Source organism: Lampetra planeri, chromosome 47 (genome assembly GCF_965212315.1).
Source record: "Lampetra planeri chromosome 47, kcLamPlan1.2.h2, whole genome shotgun sequence".
In the NCBI taxonomy this organism is placed as follows: domain Eukaryota; kingdom Metazoa; phylum Chordata; class Hyperoartia; order Petromyzontiformes; family Petromyzontidae; genus Lampetra; species Lampetra planeri.
Window position 1 is genome coordinate 8,765,119 of NC_136153.1, and position 20,031 is coordinate 8,785,149.

General features: G+C 51.3%; 1 protein-coding gene across 1 annotated transcript; it reads left to right on the forward strand.

Annotated features, from left to right (window-relative positions):
- The first annotated feature begins 5,778 nt into the window (after positions 1 to 5,778).
- EED (embryonic ectoderm development) lies at positions 5,779 to 19,810 on the forward strand. Its single transcript, XM_078615606.1, has 12 exons — positions 5,779 to 5,909; positions 8,048 to 8,200; positions 9,737 to 9,829; positions 11,097 to 11,162; positions 12,464 to 12,589; positions 13,800 to 13,881; positions 14,983 to 15,074; positions 15,536 to 15,669; positions 16,386 to 16,491; positions 17,018 to 17,176; positions 17,987 to 18,060; positions 19,656 to 19,810. Exons 1-12 carry the CDS (start codon positions 5,814 to 5,816, stop codon positions 19,780 to 19,782), a joined length of 1,308 nt encoding a protein of 435 aa, XP_078471732.1. The 5' UTR covers positions 5,779 to 5,813; the 3' UTR covers positions 19,783 to 19,810.
- The last annotated feature ends 221 nt before the right edge of the window (positions 19,811 to 20,031 follow it).

A 20,031-nucleotide genomic window follows, 5' to 3' on the forward strand; every position in this document is an offset into this window, starting at 1 on the left:
AGCTCAGCCCTGGACAGCTTCGGCTGCAATTTGAGCCCTATCTCGAAATCGCGTGTGGGGTTTTTTTGTTCTCGACTGCCACAACACCGTCACGTTACCCACGAGTACAAACAGGTTATAGTTGGGCATGGCGCAGCCCTGAAATTGCCGGTACACGCCACTGCTGGCGAAAGGACAAACACAATCGGGGATTCCTAGAAAAAGCTCTCCCCTCTCGAGGGTTTTTATTTGATGGCTTAGCGACCTGCCGACGGGCTGATTGCGGTGTGGACGCTCGTGCCGACGGAGGTTCGAACCGGCGACCTCTGGACTGCTGTTTCCAGCGAGCTCACGACCGCCAACACCACGGCCGCTTCTCTTGAGGGCTAAAATCGGACTCCCAGGTATATTTGGCGAGTAACCACCCATTAAGACAAAGACCCCCCCCCCCCCGTAAAGCCTTAACAGACTGTAGGGGCAAGTGCTGTTAGCGACAACCTATGAAGGCCGGCACAGCACACGAGGGAGTGGGTGGCCAGTACCACGCCCGGCCGCCTTTGTCTTCCCAGTGGCGATGTTTACACACCGCACCAGGTACTCATTTGACGCTGCGTCGACCTAGGGGAGGCCCAGGGACCCGTTCAGATAACACGATGTCACACGATTTTTGTTCATGGGTAGTCAGTGTTATTTTCTAAATGCTTATGCCTTAAAGGTATAGAAAATGGCTATTATTCCCCACAAACTTTGCTTTTGTGACCAGGGCTTTATGTGAAGGAATAACACAAATGCACACGTTTTCTCATTGAAAATAGGTACATTTCAAATAGCACTGTCTTGTTCACAAAAGCAAAGTTTGTGGGGAATAATACTAGCGATTTTCTGTACATTTGAGGCATAAACAATTGAAAAATAACACTTAGTACCCAGGAACAAAAAATATATATTTTTTGTTACACAGTGTAATCGTGACTGGTATCGGACGTGAGCAGGAATCGAACTCGGGTCGCCGGGCTCGTAGCGCAGCGCGCTAACTGCTGCACCACCGCTCCCCACACCACGCATTAATAACACACACACACACACAGCTGAGCGATAATATTAGAAACGCAGTGGTGTTACCAGCTGGAAAGTATTGTTCTCGAGTAACCGATTAGTGCGGCTAAGATGCTCGCAGTGGCGGGTTCCAAAATGGTCTGTGGTCCGTTTTGGAGTGGCAGCTCTTATAAGCAAACTATAAACAACAGAAAATATGTTTTGTGAAAGATGTAAATAAATAAATCACGGACAGACGATATGACAAACAACCGTGATAACCTCCGATTAGCACGGTTGGCTACGTATGGTGCGAAAGAAGCTCAAGATACATACATAAATGTAATCAGGATAGCAGGAAGGTTAATACAACAATAACATTCATATACGAATAAGTAGAGTAAGGTAGGGTTAGATGTTTGTTTGGATGAAAAAGCAAGGGACGACATGTGAATGTGGTTTTACTGGGAACATTAGAGGTACCAGAAGAAGCCGGGGAAGATAGCGAATTGTGTTACTCGAGCAATTTGAACAAACTGGATAAGAATAATAATAATTTACATTCATAAGCAATCGTTGGATATCAGCAAGAGAATCTTAAAATGAAAACGGTTACGGACAGGGAGCCGCATTTTGAACACACTGCAGGCTGTTTGGATGCAACTGGCAGGAGAATATGTTGCAAAGTAGCTGAGTAAATATCGACAGAGCCACGTGGAAGGATGGCCATGATTACTGACGACACAGGAGGTAGTGGGTTCGATCCCGACACTGACGCCTGCTGTATATTTGTAGTTTGCGTGTTCTCTCTCTCCCCGTGGTCGCGTGGATTTTCCTTTGGGTCCTGCGGGGTTTGTCCCCTCTAAGACGTTTCAGAATCAACACGCGTTTCGAGTAATTGGCTGCTGCTGTGAATTTCCACGCGATGAAAATCCACTTTACTTGTGATGGCCAAGTCTCTTCTGTAAAGAGATACACAGCTCAAGTGGGGGGCACTTACCCTGGTTAAGAACAAAATTGAAATGACCGAGCGGCCCTGCTTGTGGCTGTGGAGCGAATGGCGTGAAGTGACGGGGCACACCCAAAAACCCGTTAGGTGGTTCGTCAAATGGCCCAGTTTAATTGCTGCCACATTACCCAACGCTGCGAGGCGCTTAATCTTCCACGTTGTGGGGCTTGCGGTGGGACGCTCCCCTCTGTCCGCAGCAGAGATGAATGCGAACGTCCTCTGTATATAAAAAATAAGAATAGGTTTTTACCCTGTCTGCCAATGCAACAGGTTGTTAAGATGTTCACACACCAAAAAAATACCTTTTGTAAGGAATCAAATCTGCATTAACCATACACAGTACTTGTGGTGAGCATGCAAACAAACACCCTCTGGTAATTAATAAATGCCTTGTCTTTGAAAGTAATTGTCTGACACCGGAGACGGCCTTCTTCTTGATGGCCGAGTCTCGCCAGCCAGAAAGGCGAACAGTACAAAGACAATGCCACACGTTTCAGCTAATCTATAGCTCGGGTGAGCAGCTATGTCATGGGACCTTTCTTTGGCAGTATACAAATCTGAAAAATAAGAATAGGGAATACGTACCAGGATATAACATCTTCTGTTGTTGTGCTCAAATTCTATGCTCCCACGGTCAACAACCCACAACTGACCAGCGTGGTGAAGTATGGTCAAGCCACACCCCAAGTGCGCCGTGAGACCTCGCAGGGAGTATTATATGTTAGAGCAGATTTGTTTTTATTGTTCTTGTGCGCTGTTGGGTTTTGGAGAATAGAAACAACATAAGTAATTACAATTTACGTCTCCTTCGCACGTGCGTTTTTGCACATCGGCCTCCTGTGAGCGCGTTACATGTCCAGCGGCATTGCTTCGAGGCAAGCGACACTCTGAGCTGGCTTTGACACGCGGGGTCTCATCGGCAGACATGACGCCCTCCCACCACTAAGGCGGTGCGGCTGATGGGTTGTATATACAAAGGGTTTTCATTTGCACCCGAGGAGAGACGGGCATTCGAAGGAGACATTGTCTGATTATTTAATAGATCTCGTTGTGTGTGTATTGTAAATACTTACTGGAAATTGTAAGCCTGGCTCTGCTGTTGTGACCCAGGAAGTCAAAACTGGTTCCAGAGTTTGCTAGCTTCACAAATCTGGCTGTCGCCTGATGATGCTAATTACTGGCGAGGTGTCGTACTCAAATTGTAAATGTTGTGGGTTTACTCTCCAACACACAAGCAGTGTGCTGTACTAGTAACGAATTGGCATGTTTTGTTTACGTGGCAGACCTTACTATTTGGCTGTTTCAGGTTTAACGACGGATTTCTATTTCCGCAATCTAAACAAAAAAACCCCGATATTATGGATAATGTTGGTCGCGAAAGGCTACCACGTGTTAAACTGATGCTGAATATTTGTCCGCAAAGACACCGATGACAGTAAGACAAATGTTTTTATATTTGAACTAGCATAAGTACCCGGCGTTGCCCGGGTGAAAAATATATTTCTTAATAACCTTACATATATACACACCCTCACCACTCACCCTCACCATTCACCCTCACCACTCACCACTCACCCTCACCATTCACCCTCACCACTCTCCCTCACCACTCTCCCTCACCACTCATCCTCACCAATCACACCCTCACCAATCACCACTCAACACTCACCCTCAACACTCACCCTCACCACTCACCACTCACCCTCACCATTCACCCTGACCACTCTCCCTCACCACTCTCCCTCACCACTCATCCTCACCAATCACACCCTCACCAATCACCACTCACCACTCACCCTCAACACTCACCCTCACCACTCACCCTCACCATTCACCCTCACCACTCTCCCTCACCACTCTCCCTCACCACTCATCCTCACCAATCACACCCTCACCAATCACCACTCACCCTCAACACTCACCCTCACCACTCACCACTCACCCTCACCATTCACCCTGACCACTCTCCCTCACCACTCTCCCTCACCACTCATCCTCACCAATCACACCCTCACCAATCACCACTCACCACTCACCCTCAACACTCACACTCACCACTCACCCTCACCATTCACCCTCACCACTCTCCCTCACCACTCTCCCTCACCACTCTCCCTCACCACTCATCCTCACCAATCACACCCTCACCAATCACCACTCACCACTCACCCTCAACACTCACCCTCACCACTCACCCTCACCATTCACCCTGACCACTCTCCCTCACCACTCTCCCTCACCACTCATCCTCACCAATCACACCCTCACCAATCACCACTCACCACTCACCCTCAACACTCACCCTCACCACTCACCCTCACCATTCACCCTCACCACTCTCCCTCACCACTCTCCCTCACCACTCATCCTCACCAATGAAACGCTCACCAATCACCACTCACCCTCAACACTCACCCTCACCATTCACCCTCACCACTCTCCCTCACCACTCTCCCTCACCACTCATCCTCACCAATCACACCCTCACCAATCACCACTCACCACTCACCCTCAACACTGACCCTCACCACTCACCACTCACCCTCACCATTCACCCTCACCACTCTCCCTCACCACTCTCCCTCACCACTCATCCTCACCAATGACACGCTCACCAATCACCACTCACCACTCACCCTCAACACTCACCACTCACCCTCACCATTCACCCTCACCACTCTCCCTCACCACTCTCCCTCACCACTCATCCTCACCAATCACACCCTCACCAATCACCACTCACCACTCACCCTCAACACTCACCCTCACCACTCACCCTCACCACTCAACCTCCCCTCACCACTCACTAATCACCACTCACAATCGCCACTCACAACCGCCCTCACCATTATATTTTTGCCCCAGTCAACGCCGGATATTTCCCATTCGTAGCAGTTTATATCAACTCTATAAGCAACTTATATTAAACAGGAAGCGCGATCCTAAAGTAATTTACAACCTTCGATTAGTCCTTTGTGCGATTCAAAGAATCGATTCCTGGCATGTTGGGGGTTTACATTTTGAATGATAGAGTTTCATTTTCATTGTTCTTTTTTTCAGGAGTTTTAAATTACATTTTTGCCCCGGTCAACGCCGGATATTTCCCGTTCGTAGCAGTTTATATCGACTTTAAGCAACTTATAGTAAACGGGAATCGTCCGAATCTAAAGGAATCTACAACCTTCGATTCCTTTGCGCGATTCAGAGAATCGATTATTGGCGCGTCGGGTTTAAAAGTAATTACACAGTTGTTTTTTCATTGGTATGTAATGTTTGAAAGTTTTCATAAGCTTTTAAATGTATTTTCCCCCCGGGCAACGCTGGGTATATGGAGTTTATACCACAAATGCGTGCGCATATTTTTAACGGGAATTAAAAATGGCGTCCACCCGGCAGCGAATGCGTCGCTACCCGTTGCCAGGGGCAACCGCCGTCCAATGAAACTGCGTATGGTCCGGCGACACACAGACACACACACAGACAGACAGATTTGCGATTTTATATATATAGATGGTACCACACCTACTACTGATATGCTAATGTGACCGCTCGTTCATTTGCAAATCACGCATACCATTATGTTAATTTTTTCCTTCCACCACGCCCACTATTTCGGCTCCAAGCAACATCCGGGTGCTCAGCCACGGGCGGACGCCCCCCCCCCACAGCCTTTCCGGCATCAACCAATCACGTCAAAATCTGCTACCCCCCTGGCCCTGCCCACCGCGGTGACGTCACCGCGAGGAGGCGGAGTCTGGCTGAGGAGGGGGGGGCGGGGCCGAACGGGTCAATGATGGCGGACGTGGAAATGATGGCGGGAACGGAGGCGAATAAACAGCGATCGATGGACGAGTTGAGCAACCCCGACGGCTCTGGCGACGAGAGCGTACGTGTTTCACCTCGCCGCGGTGGCGTTCGCGGGCGCTTCCCACGATCGTCGCTTGCGCCGAGAGAGGTTTTAAAGGACCACGCGAGGGGTTATTTAACACGCGCACCCACGCGGTCTCGAATTGCCTAGTGCGGATAGGCGACCCCGTTGTTTTCTGCGCTTCTCGTTGGCTCGCTGGGTCACGTGGTGGTGCCTCCGCGCGTCCGCGATTGGTGGAGCTGCTGGAGATCCTACCGGTAGGGGTTTGTCCCATGTACGGAATGTAAACACACGGGGATCAATGGTCGCGTTCTGTTGGCGAGTCAACTTTAATTCTTTGTGAGCATTAAGCTGTTGTTTTATTAACTGTTTTAATAAGGTGTGTAATTTGTGCAAACGTTACCGAAGTTATACGGAGTAATTTGTCCCGGTAGCCCATGGCATGCAATTGCTATTAACATCGCTCGCGTGCAGTAGTGCATTGGATAGAGTGGCATTCCTTTACACATTTAATGGGTTATTTAAATAATTTTGAATCATTACGTACATTGAAATGGTTTCCAGCTTTACACGCCGCCAAACTTGTGAACTCTGCCGTATGCGCCGGTCTATACACCGTTTAGTAAATGAATGGGGGAGCGGTGGTGCGGTGGTTAGCGCACTGCGTTACAGTATAAAACCCAGCCACTCGGGTTCGATTCCCTGCCTCGGCTATCGGCGAGTGGTATTTGATCCGTCCCCCCCCCCCCCCCCATACATAACCCACTGACCAGCGTGGTGAAGTATGGTCAAGCAATCCACGTAACCGACACGGCGTGGGGAAGCCACCGTTCAGCAAGACTTAGGGCTAAAATGTACTCAAATGTTTGTTGTACTAAGTACCGTATTCGTTATCTACGTCTTTGTTCCCATGTCTGCGCTCCCTACCTTCAATGCGCACTCACCAGAGTGGTGAAGTATGGTCGAATATACTCGTGTCCGGACCGATATGGGGAGGCCCTCATTCAGCAGTGGATGTTACATGGGCGAAATCCCGACACAATACGTGTGGAATTTGTACTACCAATGTGAATCTTGCATATTAAATGTTGATGCTGTTAAATGTAATATTATGGGTCTTTAAATCTCCGACTAAAAAAAAATAAACATTTGCCACACGTAAATGCCATTGAACAATCTAAATTACGTTAACCACCGTTATTGATTTTTTACAAACTGATACATATTTTATCGACACTCGAGAGGCGATGGTGATGATAGGCAGAGTTATAACGGTTGCTTCTTTACCCAGGAGAGCTACACTTGAGGCAGATTATTTTTTCTCAGAAGCTTCCTGTATTTAAATGTTTGGCCAACACCACTCACATTTTGTGTTTTAGATATGAGAGTAAACCAGTCAAAGCGGAGGAAACCCATACAAAACAAGGAGTGAACATACACATTCCACACAGATAGGTGCCCGAGTAGGAATCGATCCCAGGATCTACTTTGTGAGGCACAGAAAATTAGGCACAAGTCTTACCTGTTTTACGTGGCAAACCTTACCAATTGGCTCAAATATACAGTATATATTTATGTTTAAATGTATATTTACGTGATCTAACCCGAAAAAAACCCCGATGGACAAGTGCAGCGGTCCCCAACCTTTTTGGCACCAGGGAGCGGTTTCGTGGAAGACAACGTTTTTCACGGACCGGGGGGGGGGGTCATTATTGGGTCTTTCCCCTTTTCAAAGAAGCTCTACAGCGACGTTTGTTTTTTTACTCATTTTGGCTGGGGTCAGCTTGTGGGTTTACCAAAACTGTGACTGTGACAAGTGCGTAGTGCGGGAAAGAGGCGCGGACGGAAGTGGTAAATAATAAAATGATGGGCGGGCCACGCGCGGACTCGCTGCGGCCCGGTTCCTAACAGGCCACGGACCGGCCCAGGGGTTGGGGACCCCTGGACAAGTGTTACCACTGAGCCACCCTGCCACCACCCTACAGGGCTTAGAACCCTTCGACTTCCCATTCACGCGTCGACCGTCAGAACGTCCGCTCGTGAGTCGACCGCTTTAACCGCAGCACTCCTCTCCCCCGCCTCCCTCGCCTCCACCTGTCGCTGGGCGAACGAATGTCCACCTCCGCTCACCGGCAGCCTCTTTGTCGCACTCGCAGGACGACGGCGTGAGCACGGGAAGCGGAGCGAACCCCGACCGGCCGGACACTCCGACCAACACGGCGTTTGCGCCCGGGCGCAAGAGCTGGTGCAAGGGCAAGTGGAGAGCGAAGAAGTGCAAGTTCGCCTTCAAGTGCGTCAACTCGCTCAAGGTGCGGAGACGCGCGCGGCCCGGGTCGCCATGCGCTCGCTCGCTCGCTCAGACCGCACGACAGCAAATGGCGGCCGCCGTTCACCACTGGTGGACGCGCTTCAGCCAGCAGCAGCAGAAATCGCAGGGCAATTTTCTGTCCCTATAATTTTAACTTGTAACGCGCCGTGCAAAATGTTTGCTCGCTCACGAACAGAGAAAATTTGCTCTTGAGCAGCGGGGAACCGTAGGACAAGCGGGAAAAGGCAGCCAGGCTGTGCCGGTGCCAAATTCCCCCCAAGCGCTGTCATCCTTCATATATTAAGATGTTGGCTAAATAATGAGTGCCTCCTTTGTTTTATCTCTCGTGTACGGTTTTGTTACCTCAACATAAATGTAACCTCGTATAATTTTCATTGAAATAGCATAATTGCGTAAAGACATTATTCTTACACAGAGCTGAACGCATGCATCATGAGCATCATAATCAGGAATGTAACTGTTCATGAAAATATCTCCTTGATGATTATTTATTCAATTATTGCAATTCAATTCAACATTGGATATTTTTTTTTGGTACAGTCTTGCTCACTGTTCACCATTATCTCGACCACTATATTACATACAATTATTAAATAGTGCCTTTGAATATAGTGCTATTTGAATAAGGCACTATTTAATGTATATAAGATAAGTGTAACATCGTTTGCATAAAACAGGCACATATTTACATAATCCTGACATGTATGATTTGAAGTATGTGTTGTGAACTTAAGAATCTTTGTGAAATCTATTTGCATGCCATGAAAGAGTTATAGTCTTCTTTGCTAGTTCGCATACCTGTCCGTGCCTACCTTATTACAGACCAATTTCGACCTCACTGGTCACCCCGTGCCCTTATCAGTCTCAACGTTTATCCCATCACAAGGGACACACAAACAAATATACAAAAAAAATGTTGCCCGTATTGAAACGGCTGTACGCTGTATGGACCTGAAAACTAATTTCCCTATACAAGAAACAGTATGGGTTGAGGGGTATGAATTCGGCACCTTACTAACTAGTGTAGTCAAAGATGATCACGCTCAAGATGGTCTTTTAACATTAAAACTCTTCAATAATAATGAAAAATGCGAACAGCCACCAGCGCACAGCCTCGCTCCGACTCACACCATAGCTCTGCCTCCCCGTCCAAAACACGGCGGGAAGAAAACTGCTGCACCCCTTTTAACATGACGACCAAATGCAAGTATTCTACAGAGTGAACCTTTTTTTGACACGTGCAAATATCATCTTGTGTTTGCAGTCTGCCAGTGCGGCCCACTCAGGTTTCTCGTAAGCTCCTGCGGCCTTGTTTGTACTCACAAAACGTACTGATGATAGACGGACTTTGACATGCCCCCTTGATGTTTCGTCTTCATCGTCCATGTTACCCGCCACCTGCCGATCGTTGATTTTTATACGTCGGTGGCCGTGTGGTTATCGCCCGCCGGATGCACACGTGAACTCTTAATGAAACCAGGTAAATTCGTAAAGTTGTGTGTTTTTTTGTGCACAGGAGGACCATGGGCAGCCTCTGTTTGGGGTTCAGTTCAACTGGCACAGCAAGGAAGGAGATCCTCTGGTGTTTGCCACTGTGGGGAGTAACAGGGTAGGTACCATGCTGTGCATCACACCACCTTCGCCACGAGCAAACGGCACTAAACACACAACCGCTTTCAGCCTCGGTCGAAAAGCGTGAAAAAATATAGCATCACGGTACTTGTTGTAGTGGTCACCAGGCTAAGACCACCTCGCTGGATACTGCACTTACATGGTGACTGTGTTCCTTCCAGGGATCAGGATTGTTCTGCCGGTGTTTAACGTAGCCTGGCTCAATATTTAAATAGTCCCCCGGACAGTATTAATGTACATGTCATTTACTTTTTGTGAGTTCTTAAATGTATGCAATTGTTATCGTGATAAGTAACGGTGGCGAGAGGTTAACTACCTCGCCTAGTATACAGGAGGTCGTGGGTTCGATCCTGACCCTGAACGCCATGTATATATTTGGAGTTTGCATGTTCTCCCTGTGGTCGTGTGGATTTTTTTTGGATCGTCTTCGTCTGGTTTTTCCCTCCACATTTAGAAACACGCGTGTAGAGTATTTGGCTGCTATAAATTTCCACGTGACAAGCCACGTCGTCGAGCTATCATTTGTGGGCAGGTCACTTCTGAATAAGAGCTATACAGCTCAGTGGGCCTTATCTGGTGAAATAAAAAATTAGTTTTATAGTTGTTGTTTTAAGTTAACAAACATCTCTAAATGTCTGTGCTCTCCGGTTGCCGGGGTAACAAGTTGGGCCATGTCCTTGCCCAATCCTGGGCCAGCGAGCTCAAACATTCAAAGAACGAGACAATGGAGAACCTGGCTTCATCACGGGTGGCTGAAATCCCAGATTTGAATCTGGGATGCCAGTGGGACAGGCCCAGAGGCGCCTTCGTGTGTGATTTCTAAGCACTACTCTGCTGTTATCCGAACAGTAAACACGTGTAATCCATTGATTATATTTAGGAACGTGTATACCCGTGTTGCCCGTGACTAAACCAGCCGGAATGTGCCCGAACTTGTTCGCACAAGCTAAGTAGTGGACGCGCCTGGGTAGTGCCTGGATGGGTGACCACCATGCACGCCAGGTTGTCATAGGCGCTGCTACCCGGTGGACAGCAAACCTTTTCGTTGTACTCAATTCCTGTGCGCTGTCTCTCTCTACACCACCCCGCACCTTTGCCGACCGACACTCACCGGCGGTGGTGAGGTATGGCGATATAACCCGGATGGTGTGGGGAGTTCCTCTTGTACGTGCCTTTGTATGTATGTATGTATGCGTGCGTACATCTGCATCTCTGTAATCCCCCCCCACCCCTCTCTGTTCCAGGTCACGCTGTACGAATGCCACTCACAGGGTGAGGTGAGGCTCATGCAGTCGTACGTTGACGTAGAGGTGAGTGGCGGACCTGGCTGCCTGACTTTAATCTTTGCGCGGGTGCCTTCACTGCTGCTGAAATGCCACTGCCAATGTCGTCATCATCGTCGTCGTCATCGCACACGCATCGTCTCCATCGATGATTGTGATCGTGATTGGCAGTCATTTCCACCATTATCAGTCCATAGTCGTTATTGTCGTCATCATGGTAATGACATCAGTTGTCACTTTTTGATAATAACACCAGGGTTGAGCGATGGCGCGTTGGATACTGCACCGCACTACGAATCTGGTGACACGAGTTAAATTTTTCGCCACAGCGAACATCAGTTGCAAGTCCATTGTATATAGTTCTGGTTGTTTATAAAATTCCCCAGCCTCCATTCTTTTCACCACCTGTAAACCCTCTCTTTCCCATGTAATGTGCATGTTACAATATCAGCCTTTTTGGCACTCATAATTTGAGTTCATATCTATATTGTAATTGCAATTGACCCCCACTTCTGGCAAAACTGATATTATTATTATACACCCACACGTGTGTGTTCACGTGTGTGTGTTCCACTGATTGGGAGAGTGTTGGTGCAGCATTTAACGCACTGCGCTCCAAACCAATTCACCCGAGTTTGATACCCGCTCATGATCAATAGCAGTGCCGAATATTTGAACCTGTCCTGGGCCTCCCCAAAGGTCGACTGAAATGAAGATAACGAGTACCCGGTGCGGTGTATAAAACACCACCACTGCGGGAGACAAAGGCAGCCAGGCGTGGTGTTGGCCACCCAGCCCCCTCGTGTGCAATGCCTGCCTTCCTAGGTGCTGCTCGCTACAGCAATTGTTAGCGAGCAGCTAAAAAGTGTTCTTCGCACCTCATTGCCTCCCTAGTGACGACGTCACATTTATCCCTCTATTTAAGAACGAAACAGGAGGAGTTCTCCACAAATGTGACTGTCGCCTGATGATGCTAATTGTAATTACTGGCGAAACGTCATACTCAAATTGTAAATGTAGTGGGTTTACTCTCCAACCCATCGGTGTGCTGTACTCGCACGTTTTGTTTACGTGACAAACCTTACTAATTGGCTGTGTCTGTTGGTGGCGGGTTTAACGGCACATTTATATTTACGCGATCCAACCCAAAAAAACCTCTTCTGGATAACGGTTCTCTCCCCGACGATCCGTTAAAGGCTGCACGGGCAATCTTTGTCTTTGCGTCAGCGCCATTGCACCCGCGCGTTTGGCTTCGCGTTCGTCTGCCCGCGCGCCGCGCGTTCGTAACCGACACCGAGGGCGCACGCGCCGTCGTTTGCCCGTCGCAGGCGGACGAGAACTTCTACACGTGCGCGTGGACGTACGACCGCAACACGAGCCACCCCCTGCTGGGCATCGCCGGATCTCGCGGCATCATCCGCATCATCAACCCCATCACCATGCAGTGCGTGAAGGTGAGCGTATAGCGAGCGCCCCCCCCCGCCACCGCGTGGAGTTTTGAGTCTCACGCCGATTTTGTTGGGCCACGTGAGAAGTCGTTTGCAAGGGCGATGTTTGCCGGGTCGCGAAAACGATGAAGGAAAAACAGATAAAAGCACGGCAGTGAAGCACGATAGAAATCGGAGCAACAAAACAAGCGTGTCACATGAGAAATTGAAAATATTGAGCAAACGTAAGTCGGTGTTAAATAGTAAATTTGCTCTTGGGCAACTTGACTCGGGCAGATTATTTGTATTTTGATCGTTGCACATTCCAGTTTACTATTGTACGAATGTGTAAAAAAACCGAAACTATATGATATGAAATGCGATTGCAAATTAACTCCTAAAAAAAGTGACGGCTCCGCATGAGAATTCCAGGTGTTGTTTTGTGCCATCACCGGTGACTGTGTGTGCGTGCCACCGTTTCATTGTCGTGGGGAGCGGTGGGAGCAATGGTTAGGGCACTGCACTAACCCGGCAACCCGAGCTCAAGCCCGCTTATGAGCAACAACAGCAGCAGCGGCAGCGATATTTGAACTGGATCTGGGCCTCCCTAAGGTCGATTCAGCCTAATTTGATGAACCAGTGAAATGTGTAAACATCAGTACTTGGGAGACAAAGGCGGCTGGGCGTGGTGCTGACTACCCACCCCCTCATATGCCGTGCCGGCCTTCATAGGTGCTACTCACTAACTAACTGCACTTGCCGCGACAGTCAGTAGGGGGGATCTTTGTGGGCGGTACTGGTTGCACAGTGGTTAGCGCACTGCGCTGTGGACCAGACGACTTCATAGATTGATTCCTGGCCACGGCCAACAACGAACGATGTCGAAACCGGTCCTGAGCTTCGCCTAGGTCACCCTAGCCTCAAATGAGTACCTGGTGCGGTGTGTAAATCTCAATACTGGGGAGGTAAAGGTGACTGGGCACTGTGCTGGCTCACACGACCCTCTCGTGCACTGTGCCAACCTTAAAAGGATCCATGCTAACAGAACGTGTCCTCATGGTGTGTCATCGGTAACACATGCTCAATGTTTGACTGTATATTGTGTCTCGTTACTTTTCGTCGCGTATTTGTGCATCATTTTGCGTGTTTTGCGCGTGTCCGCACGGTTGCGACCAGCCGCCTCGCTTGCCCGTTTGTAACCGGCCGATGTAATAACCGACGCTCAATAATCCCCCAGCACTACGTGGGCCACGGCAACGCAATCAACGAATTGAAATTCCACCCCAGGGACCCCAACTTGCTCCTCTCGGTCAGCAAAGGTGAGCAAACGGAGGCGGTGGCCCAATCCCAGCGGCAGGTGGTTGCAAACCTTTCCATCGCTCGTCTTCGGGGTCTTTTCACCGCTCGCATAATTTTTGCCGCCATGGGAGATGCTTGGCTCTTGTTTCTCAACAATCCGCGTGCGGCTCTGAAGAAATTAGTTTCTCGTCTCTGTAGAGCTGCTTTTTTGTGCGTTCACTGGTCCTTCCCCCGCACCTCCGATCAGCACGGTTGCCTATGTACGGTGCGAAAGAAGTTCAACATGCAGTCCATACATATGAAGGGAGAGGGGGAGGGCTCCTCAATATTTTTAAACTCCACGGCGCGCGCACTTCCAAGCCAGCATGCGGTCCACGCCGCACGCCGTTTGCCCAGCTGCGGCGCACGTGCGACCGAGGAAGTCGAGAGGTCCGGCGGTGGGGGCTGACGGCCGACCGCTTACCCTGCCGCGCCAGGGCCACCCAATGGAGAGGGGAGGGGGCTGGGTGGGGGGGCGTGGGATGGGGGGTGGGATTGACCGCTGGCCGTCACGGAGGAGGGGGGAGTTCGTCTGCCCTCGTGAACAGTGGGGGTTCTCTCCTATACTTCCAAAACACGGCGGCACGTCAGGGAGTTGGGGGTGGGGGGGTTGCGATACGGTGCTGTTCCTCGAGGTTGGCTGCCCGACTCGCTCAGTGGGTTCGTGATGGCCATAGCAGCAGCAGCTGCTGCATATTACCAATAGCAGTAGCAGCTGCGTTATTAACGGAGCAGTTGCAACGTTACTTTCGATAGCAGCAGCGGTAGCAGCAGTGTTATCGTGAGTAGAACTATTTGTTATTCTTAGCAGCAGCATAGCCACAAGCAGTGTGTCTGAGCATAAGGATCGGTTTTCATAGATGAATTTCTACGTGCCTCTGATTAAAGGTCTACAAAGCGAGTAGCATCAGTATTACTAACAACGGTGGCGGTAGCAGTATTTTTTATCAGAGGCAATAACACGGATTATCAGTGAACGACAGTCGGAGCATCGTCGGTGTTGTCCCGTAAGTGGGTATCGGTGGCGGCAGCAGCCTTGGTCGGCGGAGCACTGACGCGTTGGGCTTTGTGGATGCCGACAGACCACGCGCTGCGGCTGTGGAACATTCAGACGGACACGATGGTGGCCGTGTTCGGCGGCGTGGAAGGACATCGCGACGAAGTCCTCAGCGCCGTGAGTTGTCGCCCTTCCTCACCCAGCGTGTGGCCCCTCCCAAACCCCGCTCGTGTCTCCCCCCCCCCCCCCCCATGAGTTCACTCGCCAACGGCATGGTTCCCCCCCTTCATCGCTACGCACATTCATAGTCCGCCTGGAGGAGTGGCACACGCTCGCTCGCTCACTCGCTCCTTGTTCACCCGCTCGCTCCTTGTTCATTCGCTTGCTCGCTCCTTGTTAATTCGTTCGCTCATCTTTCCACTCGCACGCTCATCCTTCCACTCGCACGCTCGTAGGTTCACACCCCGACTCAAAGAGCCACTCACCAAGTCGCTCGCTCACCCGCCCGCAAGCCTCTGTAACGAGCGGCAAATGCGCGACCGCGAGGACGTGTCCGCCGCTCTCCAAAAGCGGGACGCGCGAGCGCAAGCGTTTGTTTCCACAATGCCTGCTGCGTCCGTCTATCTTCTGCGTGCCAGGACTTTGACCTCTACGGAGACAAAATCATGTCGTGTGGCATGGACCATTCTCTGAAGCTGTGGCGCCTGGATTCGGAGAGGATGCAGAGGGCGATACGCGGCTCCTATGAATACAACCCCAACAAGACCAACAGGCGAGAGCGGGGAGCGGGCCATCGCGGGGCACGTAGCGCAGTTGGTCGGTACCATGCGGTGGTGGCAATTGCTCTCGGTGTTCACCATGGCCCCTTGTCCCACCGCGGGCAGTGTCCAAACGTGGGCGGGAACCTTCGCGTATATGCCACCGTCTGTTTTTAACGGGCACTCCTTCCTATTTCCATACTCCGTAGAATACCCTCGCGGAAACTTTCTCACCAGAAAGCTACCACTGTGCCCTTGCTATCGCACACGTTTGTGGTCGAGAGATAAAATGCTTCGAGGAAATCATTGTCAGGATTTGCCACCCTGGGTGGTACTGATAAAGCAGTGTTTGGGTCCCGTGGCTCAATTCTGTTATGGCTGGCAATGGCGCCACGGTTAGCACAGAGGTCACCGGATCGATTCTGTATCTCCATGCGGAAATTTAAAACTGTGGTGAAAGTTTCTTACCCCCCCTCCTTCCCCCCCCCAACACCGACCGTCTTTGTTTACCCAGCAGTATAAGTAGACCAAAGTCTGTCGGCAGGTTGTGTGTGGTGGGGTAAAGTATGGGTACTCCCACCTCTGCCAAGATGCCTAGCTAGCTTGGACAAGTAGGCCAAATACTGTCGACAAGTGGGGAGCTCTGTTGAGCTTTTTTAACGCGCAGTTGAGTTTTTTTTCTTCTCACAATTATCATCAATCTTGTTATTCCACTTGTTTGCGTTGGCAGGCCATTCCCGTCGCAGAAGGTTCACTACCCCGACTTCTCCACGCGAGACATCCACCGCAACTACGTGGACTGCGTGCGCTGGCTGGGTGACCTCATCCTCTCCAAGGTGCCAAGGGGGGGGGGGCTCTCTTTTAGCTTCCCCACGAGTGGAGGCCTCTCCTCCGGCAGGGGCACGAACGAGCAATTGCAGGGCTGCACCTTTAACAAATTTTTGTTGTTGTCCATGAAGTGGCTACACTTAGGAAGCGGCTTAAGTGGTTGTGTGTCAGCCTACGCTCCCACCCGTCTGTGCTTGTGTGCGTGCGTGTGTATTGCGCTGCTCTACAAACCCGGCGACCCGAGTTCGATTCCCGCTCACGGTCAACACGAGTGACCATTATCTGAACCAGTCCTGGGCCTCCCCTCGGTCGACTCGGCCTCAAATGAGTACCTGGTGCGATGTGTGAACATGGTCACTGGGGGAGACAAAGGCGGCCGGGAGTGGTGCTGCTGGTCATCCACCCCTTTGTGTGCCGTGACAGTCTTGAGAGGTGCTGCTCGTTAACGGCACTTGCCCCAACAGTCTGTTAAGGCCACACAGATGATCTTTGTCTTCGTGTGTGTGTGTGCACCTGCGTGTGTGTTTCTCTCAGTCGTGCGAGAACGCCATCGTGTGCTGGAAGCCGGGCAAGATGGAGGAGGACGTGGACAAGATTCGTGTCAACGACTCCAACGTCACCATCCTGGGGCGCTTCGACTACACGCAGTGCGACATCTGGTACATGCGCTTCGCCATGGACTTCTGGCAGAAGGTGAGAACCACGTTCTGGCCCGTAACCCTCCCATTTCTCTGCAGACTGGAAGAATTTGCCAACCAATATTGATATATACGTGAATAAAAGATTTCCTAATTCCGGGCGCGGATGTTGCTTTTCACCGCGGGCGTGCGACAAGCGAAGGGAACGTTCACAGCGAGTTCAGTGTGCTCCTGCTGCCAACGTGAGCATCGGGTTGTCGCTGCTCACCTGCGTACAGTCGGGATGAGTCCATCCACAGGGCTGACATCGCTTTTGTGCGGTTTCCAGAATATGCGGCCAAATTCACTTCTAACCACATTTTGCTCTCTTGTGCGGTTTGAATTCATTCGACATGCGGTGGCTATGCGGTCGGACGTGGGACAGCATTGTGTACTGTGTGTGTACTGTGCGTGTGTGTGTACTGTGTGTGTGTACTGTGCGTGTGTGTGTACTGTGTGTGTGTACTGTGTGTGTGTACTGTGTGTGTGTACCGGCCTGTTTTTGATCGGAGCGCAAACTTCCGCAGAAAGCAAGGGGACCCATGCCCCCCCACCTCAGTCAGGATTTTAACTCGGAAGCATCCCGGGTCTCCTAATCCCCCCACCCCCCCCCCCCCAATGGAATATTCAAGAAGAGGCAAAACAAACCCAAAGACTTGCTGATGTAAAAGTTTAGTAACTTCCACGTATCGGCTATGACTGGGCTTGTGGTGAATCTGACAAGGCGCACTCAATCTAGGCCGAGTCATCGGGTGAGTGATGCTTGTTGTCGCCACACGGACTGGCTGATGCCCACCTCACACCCTCTGCCCCCCCCCCCGTTCAGATGCTGGCACTCGGCAATCAGGTGGGCAAGCTCTTTGTGTGGGACCTGGAGGTAGAAGACCCTCACAAGGCGAAGTAAGAATTTTGTTTCTCTTTTTATCACGGTCTCAATCTTCGCTATGCCGAGTACTGTGCTTGATGACCGTAAATGATGATGAATTGATGGGATGACTGGGGAATGAGTGAGAGCCATACGATGAGCATATGAAGAGGGGACAGGAGCGGTGGCGGTTGTGAGGGGGGAGACTAAGGGGGTCGTGGGATGAGCTCGGCAACAATCGGTGAGTTTTGAGTGCGGAGCGGAAACCAGTGAGGGATGGTGGCCGTTTAATGTGGAGGGGGGAGGGCAAGTTTGAGTGAAGGGAGGCAAGAAGGTGGGCTGGCGGCGTAACGGCGTCGTGAGACAAACCCGTTCGGAGCGCCTGCGGCGCAGCGCACGGCCCCCTTCCTTTGAGGCAACGGGTCTCCGGAAGCGGATCCCACAGAGCTCTTGAGCTGCGAGATCCCGTCATGTGATCTCTGGTCACGCAGCAGCAGAGGGCAGCGTTTTTCGCACCTGCTCTGCCCGCCTGTTGCGTGACCGTCAAAGCAATGTTTGGTTTTCACAGCTGGGATTTAAGCAACCGAAGTGAAGAAGCAACCTTCAGGCGGTGTCGGTGTTTTCCGTGCAGTCTTTGGTGACCTTGCCGAGACCATTGCCCCGCCGCTTTGAGGATGTGGCTTCGGGGGCGCCGCGGTGGCTAGGAGACGTTAACTCCCTCGCCTGATTGACCCTGACGCCTGCTGTGTATTTGAAGTTTGCTTGTTCTCCCTGTGGTGGCGTGCAGTCTCCTCCGGGTCCTCCGGTTTTCCCCTCTGCATTTAGTATCGACGTGTCACGCATTGAGAGTATTTGGCTGCTATAAATGTCCACGTGATGATCAGCCGCCACTTCGTTGCGCTATCATTTGTGGCAGCCAGGTCGCCTGTGAAATAGAGCCACGTAGCAGCTCAGTCGGGCCTCTTACCTGGTCAAATAAAATAAATAGTTTCGTAAAGTTCATCCACCAGCAGCTGGGAAAACCTGGCTGCCAACCCAGGGGGTCAGCAGAGAGCTCCATGACCGAGCGTTCTGCTGACCACTCGCTCGGAGGTCAGGCCACGGAGCTGGCACCACTGAGATCTTGGGATGAGCGCTCTGATCTCTGAGCCACCTGACCACCTTCCTCAACAATAATAATAATTATTATTTAAACTTGTAACGCAAAGTGTTCGCTCGCTCTCTAAGATGGAGAACGACTCGAGAGCGGCGACGAACCGCAGACAAGCGGGGAAGGCGGTCGGACGATGAGTCGGCACCTACAGTTGCCCAGCCTCTGCCGTCCTCTGTGTATCCAGATATTTCAGCCAGTTGGTGTTTATACACGTGGGAGGAAAGCCATGCATGCGAGGAGGCCAGCACTACCCCGTACAGATGGAACGGATGGAGATCAGTCCGCACTTTTCTGAAACCGCATTCTCCTAGCAAGCCAGGGCATACCACCTCCTGGGTGCCGCCGGGGAAGGGAGTTCCACAATAACCGTACGGTCCGCCAAGCCCTCGCTGCCGCCTCCACAGCTGCCACCGCCGTGCGGACGAACTTCCGTCGTAACCCCGTGCGCGCCACCCTCCCCCGTGCGCGCCCCACCAGGTGCTCCACGCTGGCTCACCCCAAGTGCATCTCGGCAATACGGCAGACGAGTTTCAGCCGAGACAGCTCCGTGCTGATCGCGGTGTGCGACGACGCCTCCATCTGGCGCTGGGACCGTCTACGGTGAAAGCCGCACGCCGTGACACCGCCCCACACCCTCGTTCCCCTTTCCCCAAACTGCCCCCCCTCGGCCCCCCCCCCCCTCGCCCCCCCCCCTCGGCCCCCCCCCCCCCTCGGCCCCCCCCTCGCCCCCCTGAGTACAAATCGTGCCACACCTTCTTAACGGAAGACGCAACCCATAAAACAATATAAACCGTACACGTGTACCCTGGTCGGGGTGGTGCATTAACACCTCGCTCCGAGAGCCAATCGTCGC

What these genes read in the sequence shown, in the direction of transcription:
- EED (XM_078615606.1), top strand. Translation starts at nt 5,814, where the DNA reads ATGATGGCGGACGTGGAAATGATGGCGGGAACGGAGGCGAATAAACAG. An exon ending in ACGGCTCTGGCGACGAGAGC is followed by an intron (nt 5,910 to 8,047) that starts GTACGTGTTTCA and finishes TCGCACTCGCAG; the next exon opens with GACGACGGCGTGAGCACGGG. An exon ending in AACCCCAACAAGACCAACAG is followed by an intron (nt 15,670 to 16,385) that starts GCGAGAGCGGGG and finishes TTGCGTTGGCAG; the next exon opens with GCCATTCCCGTCGCAGAAGG.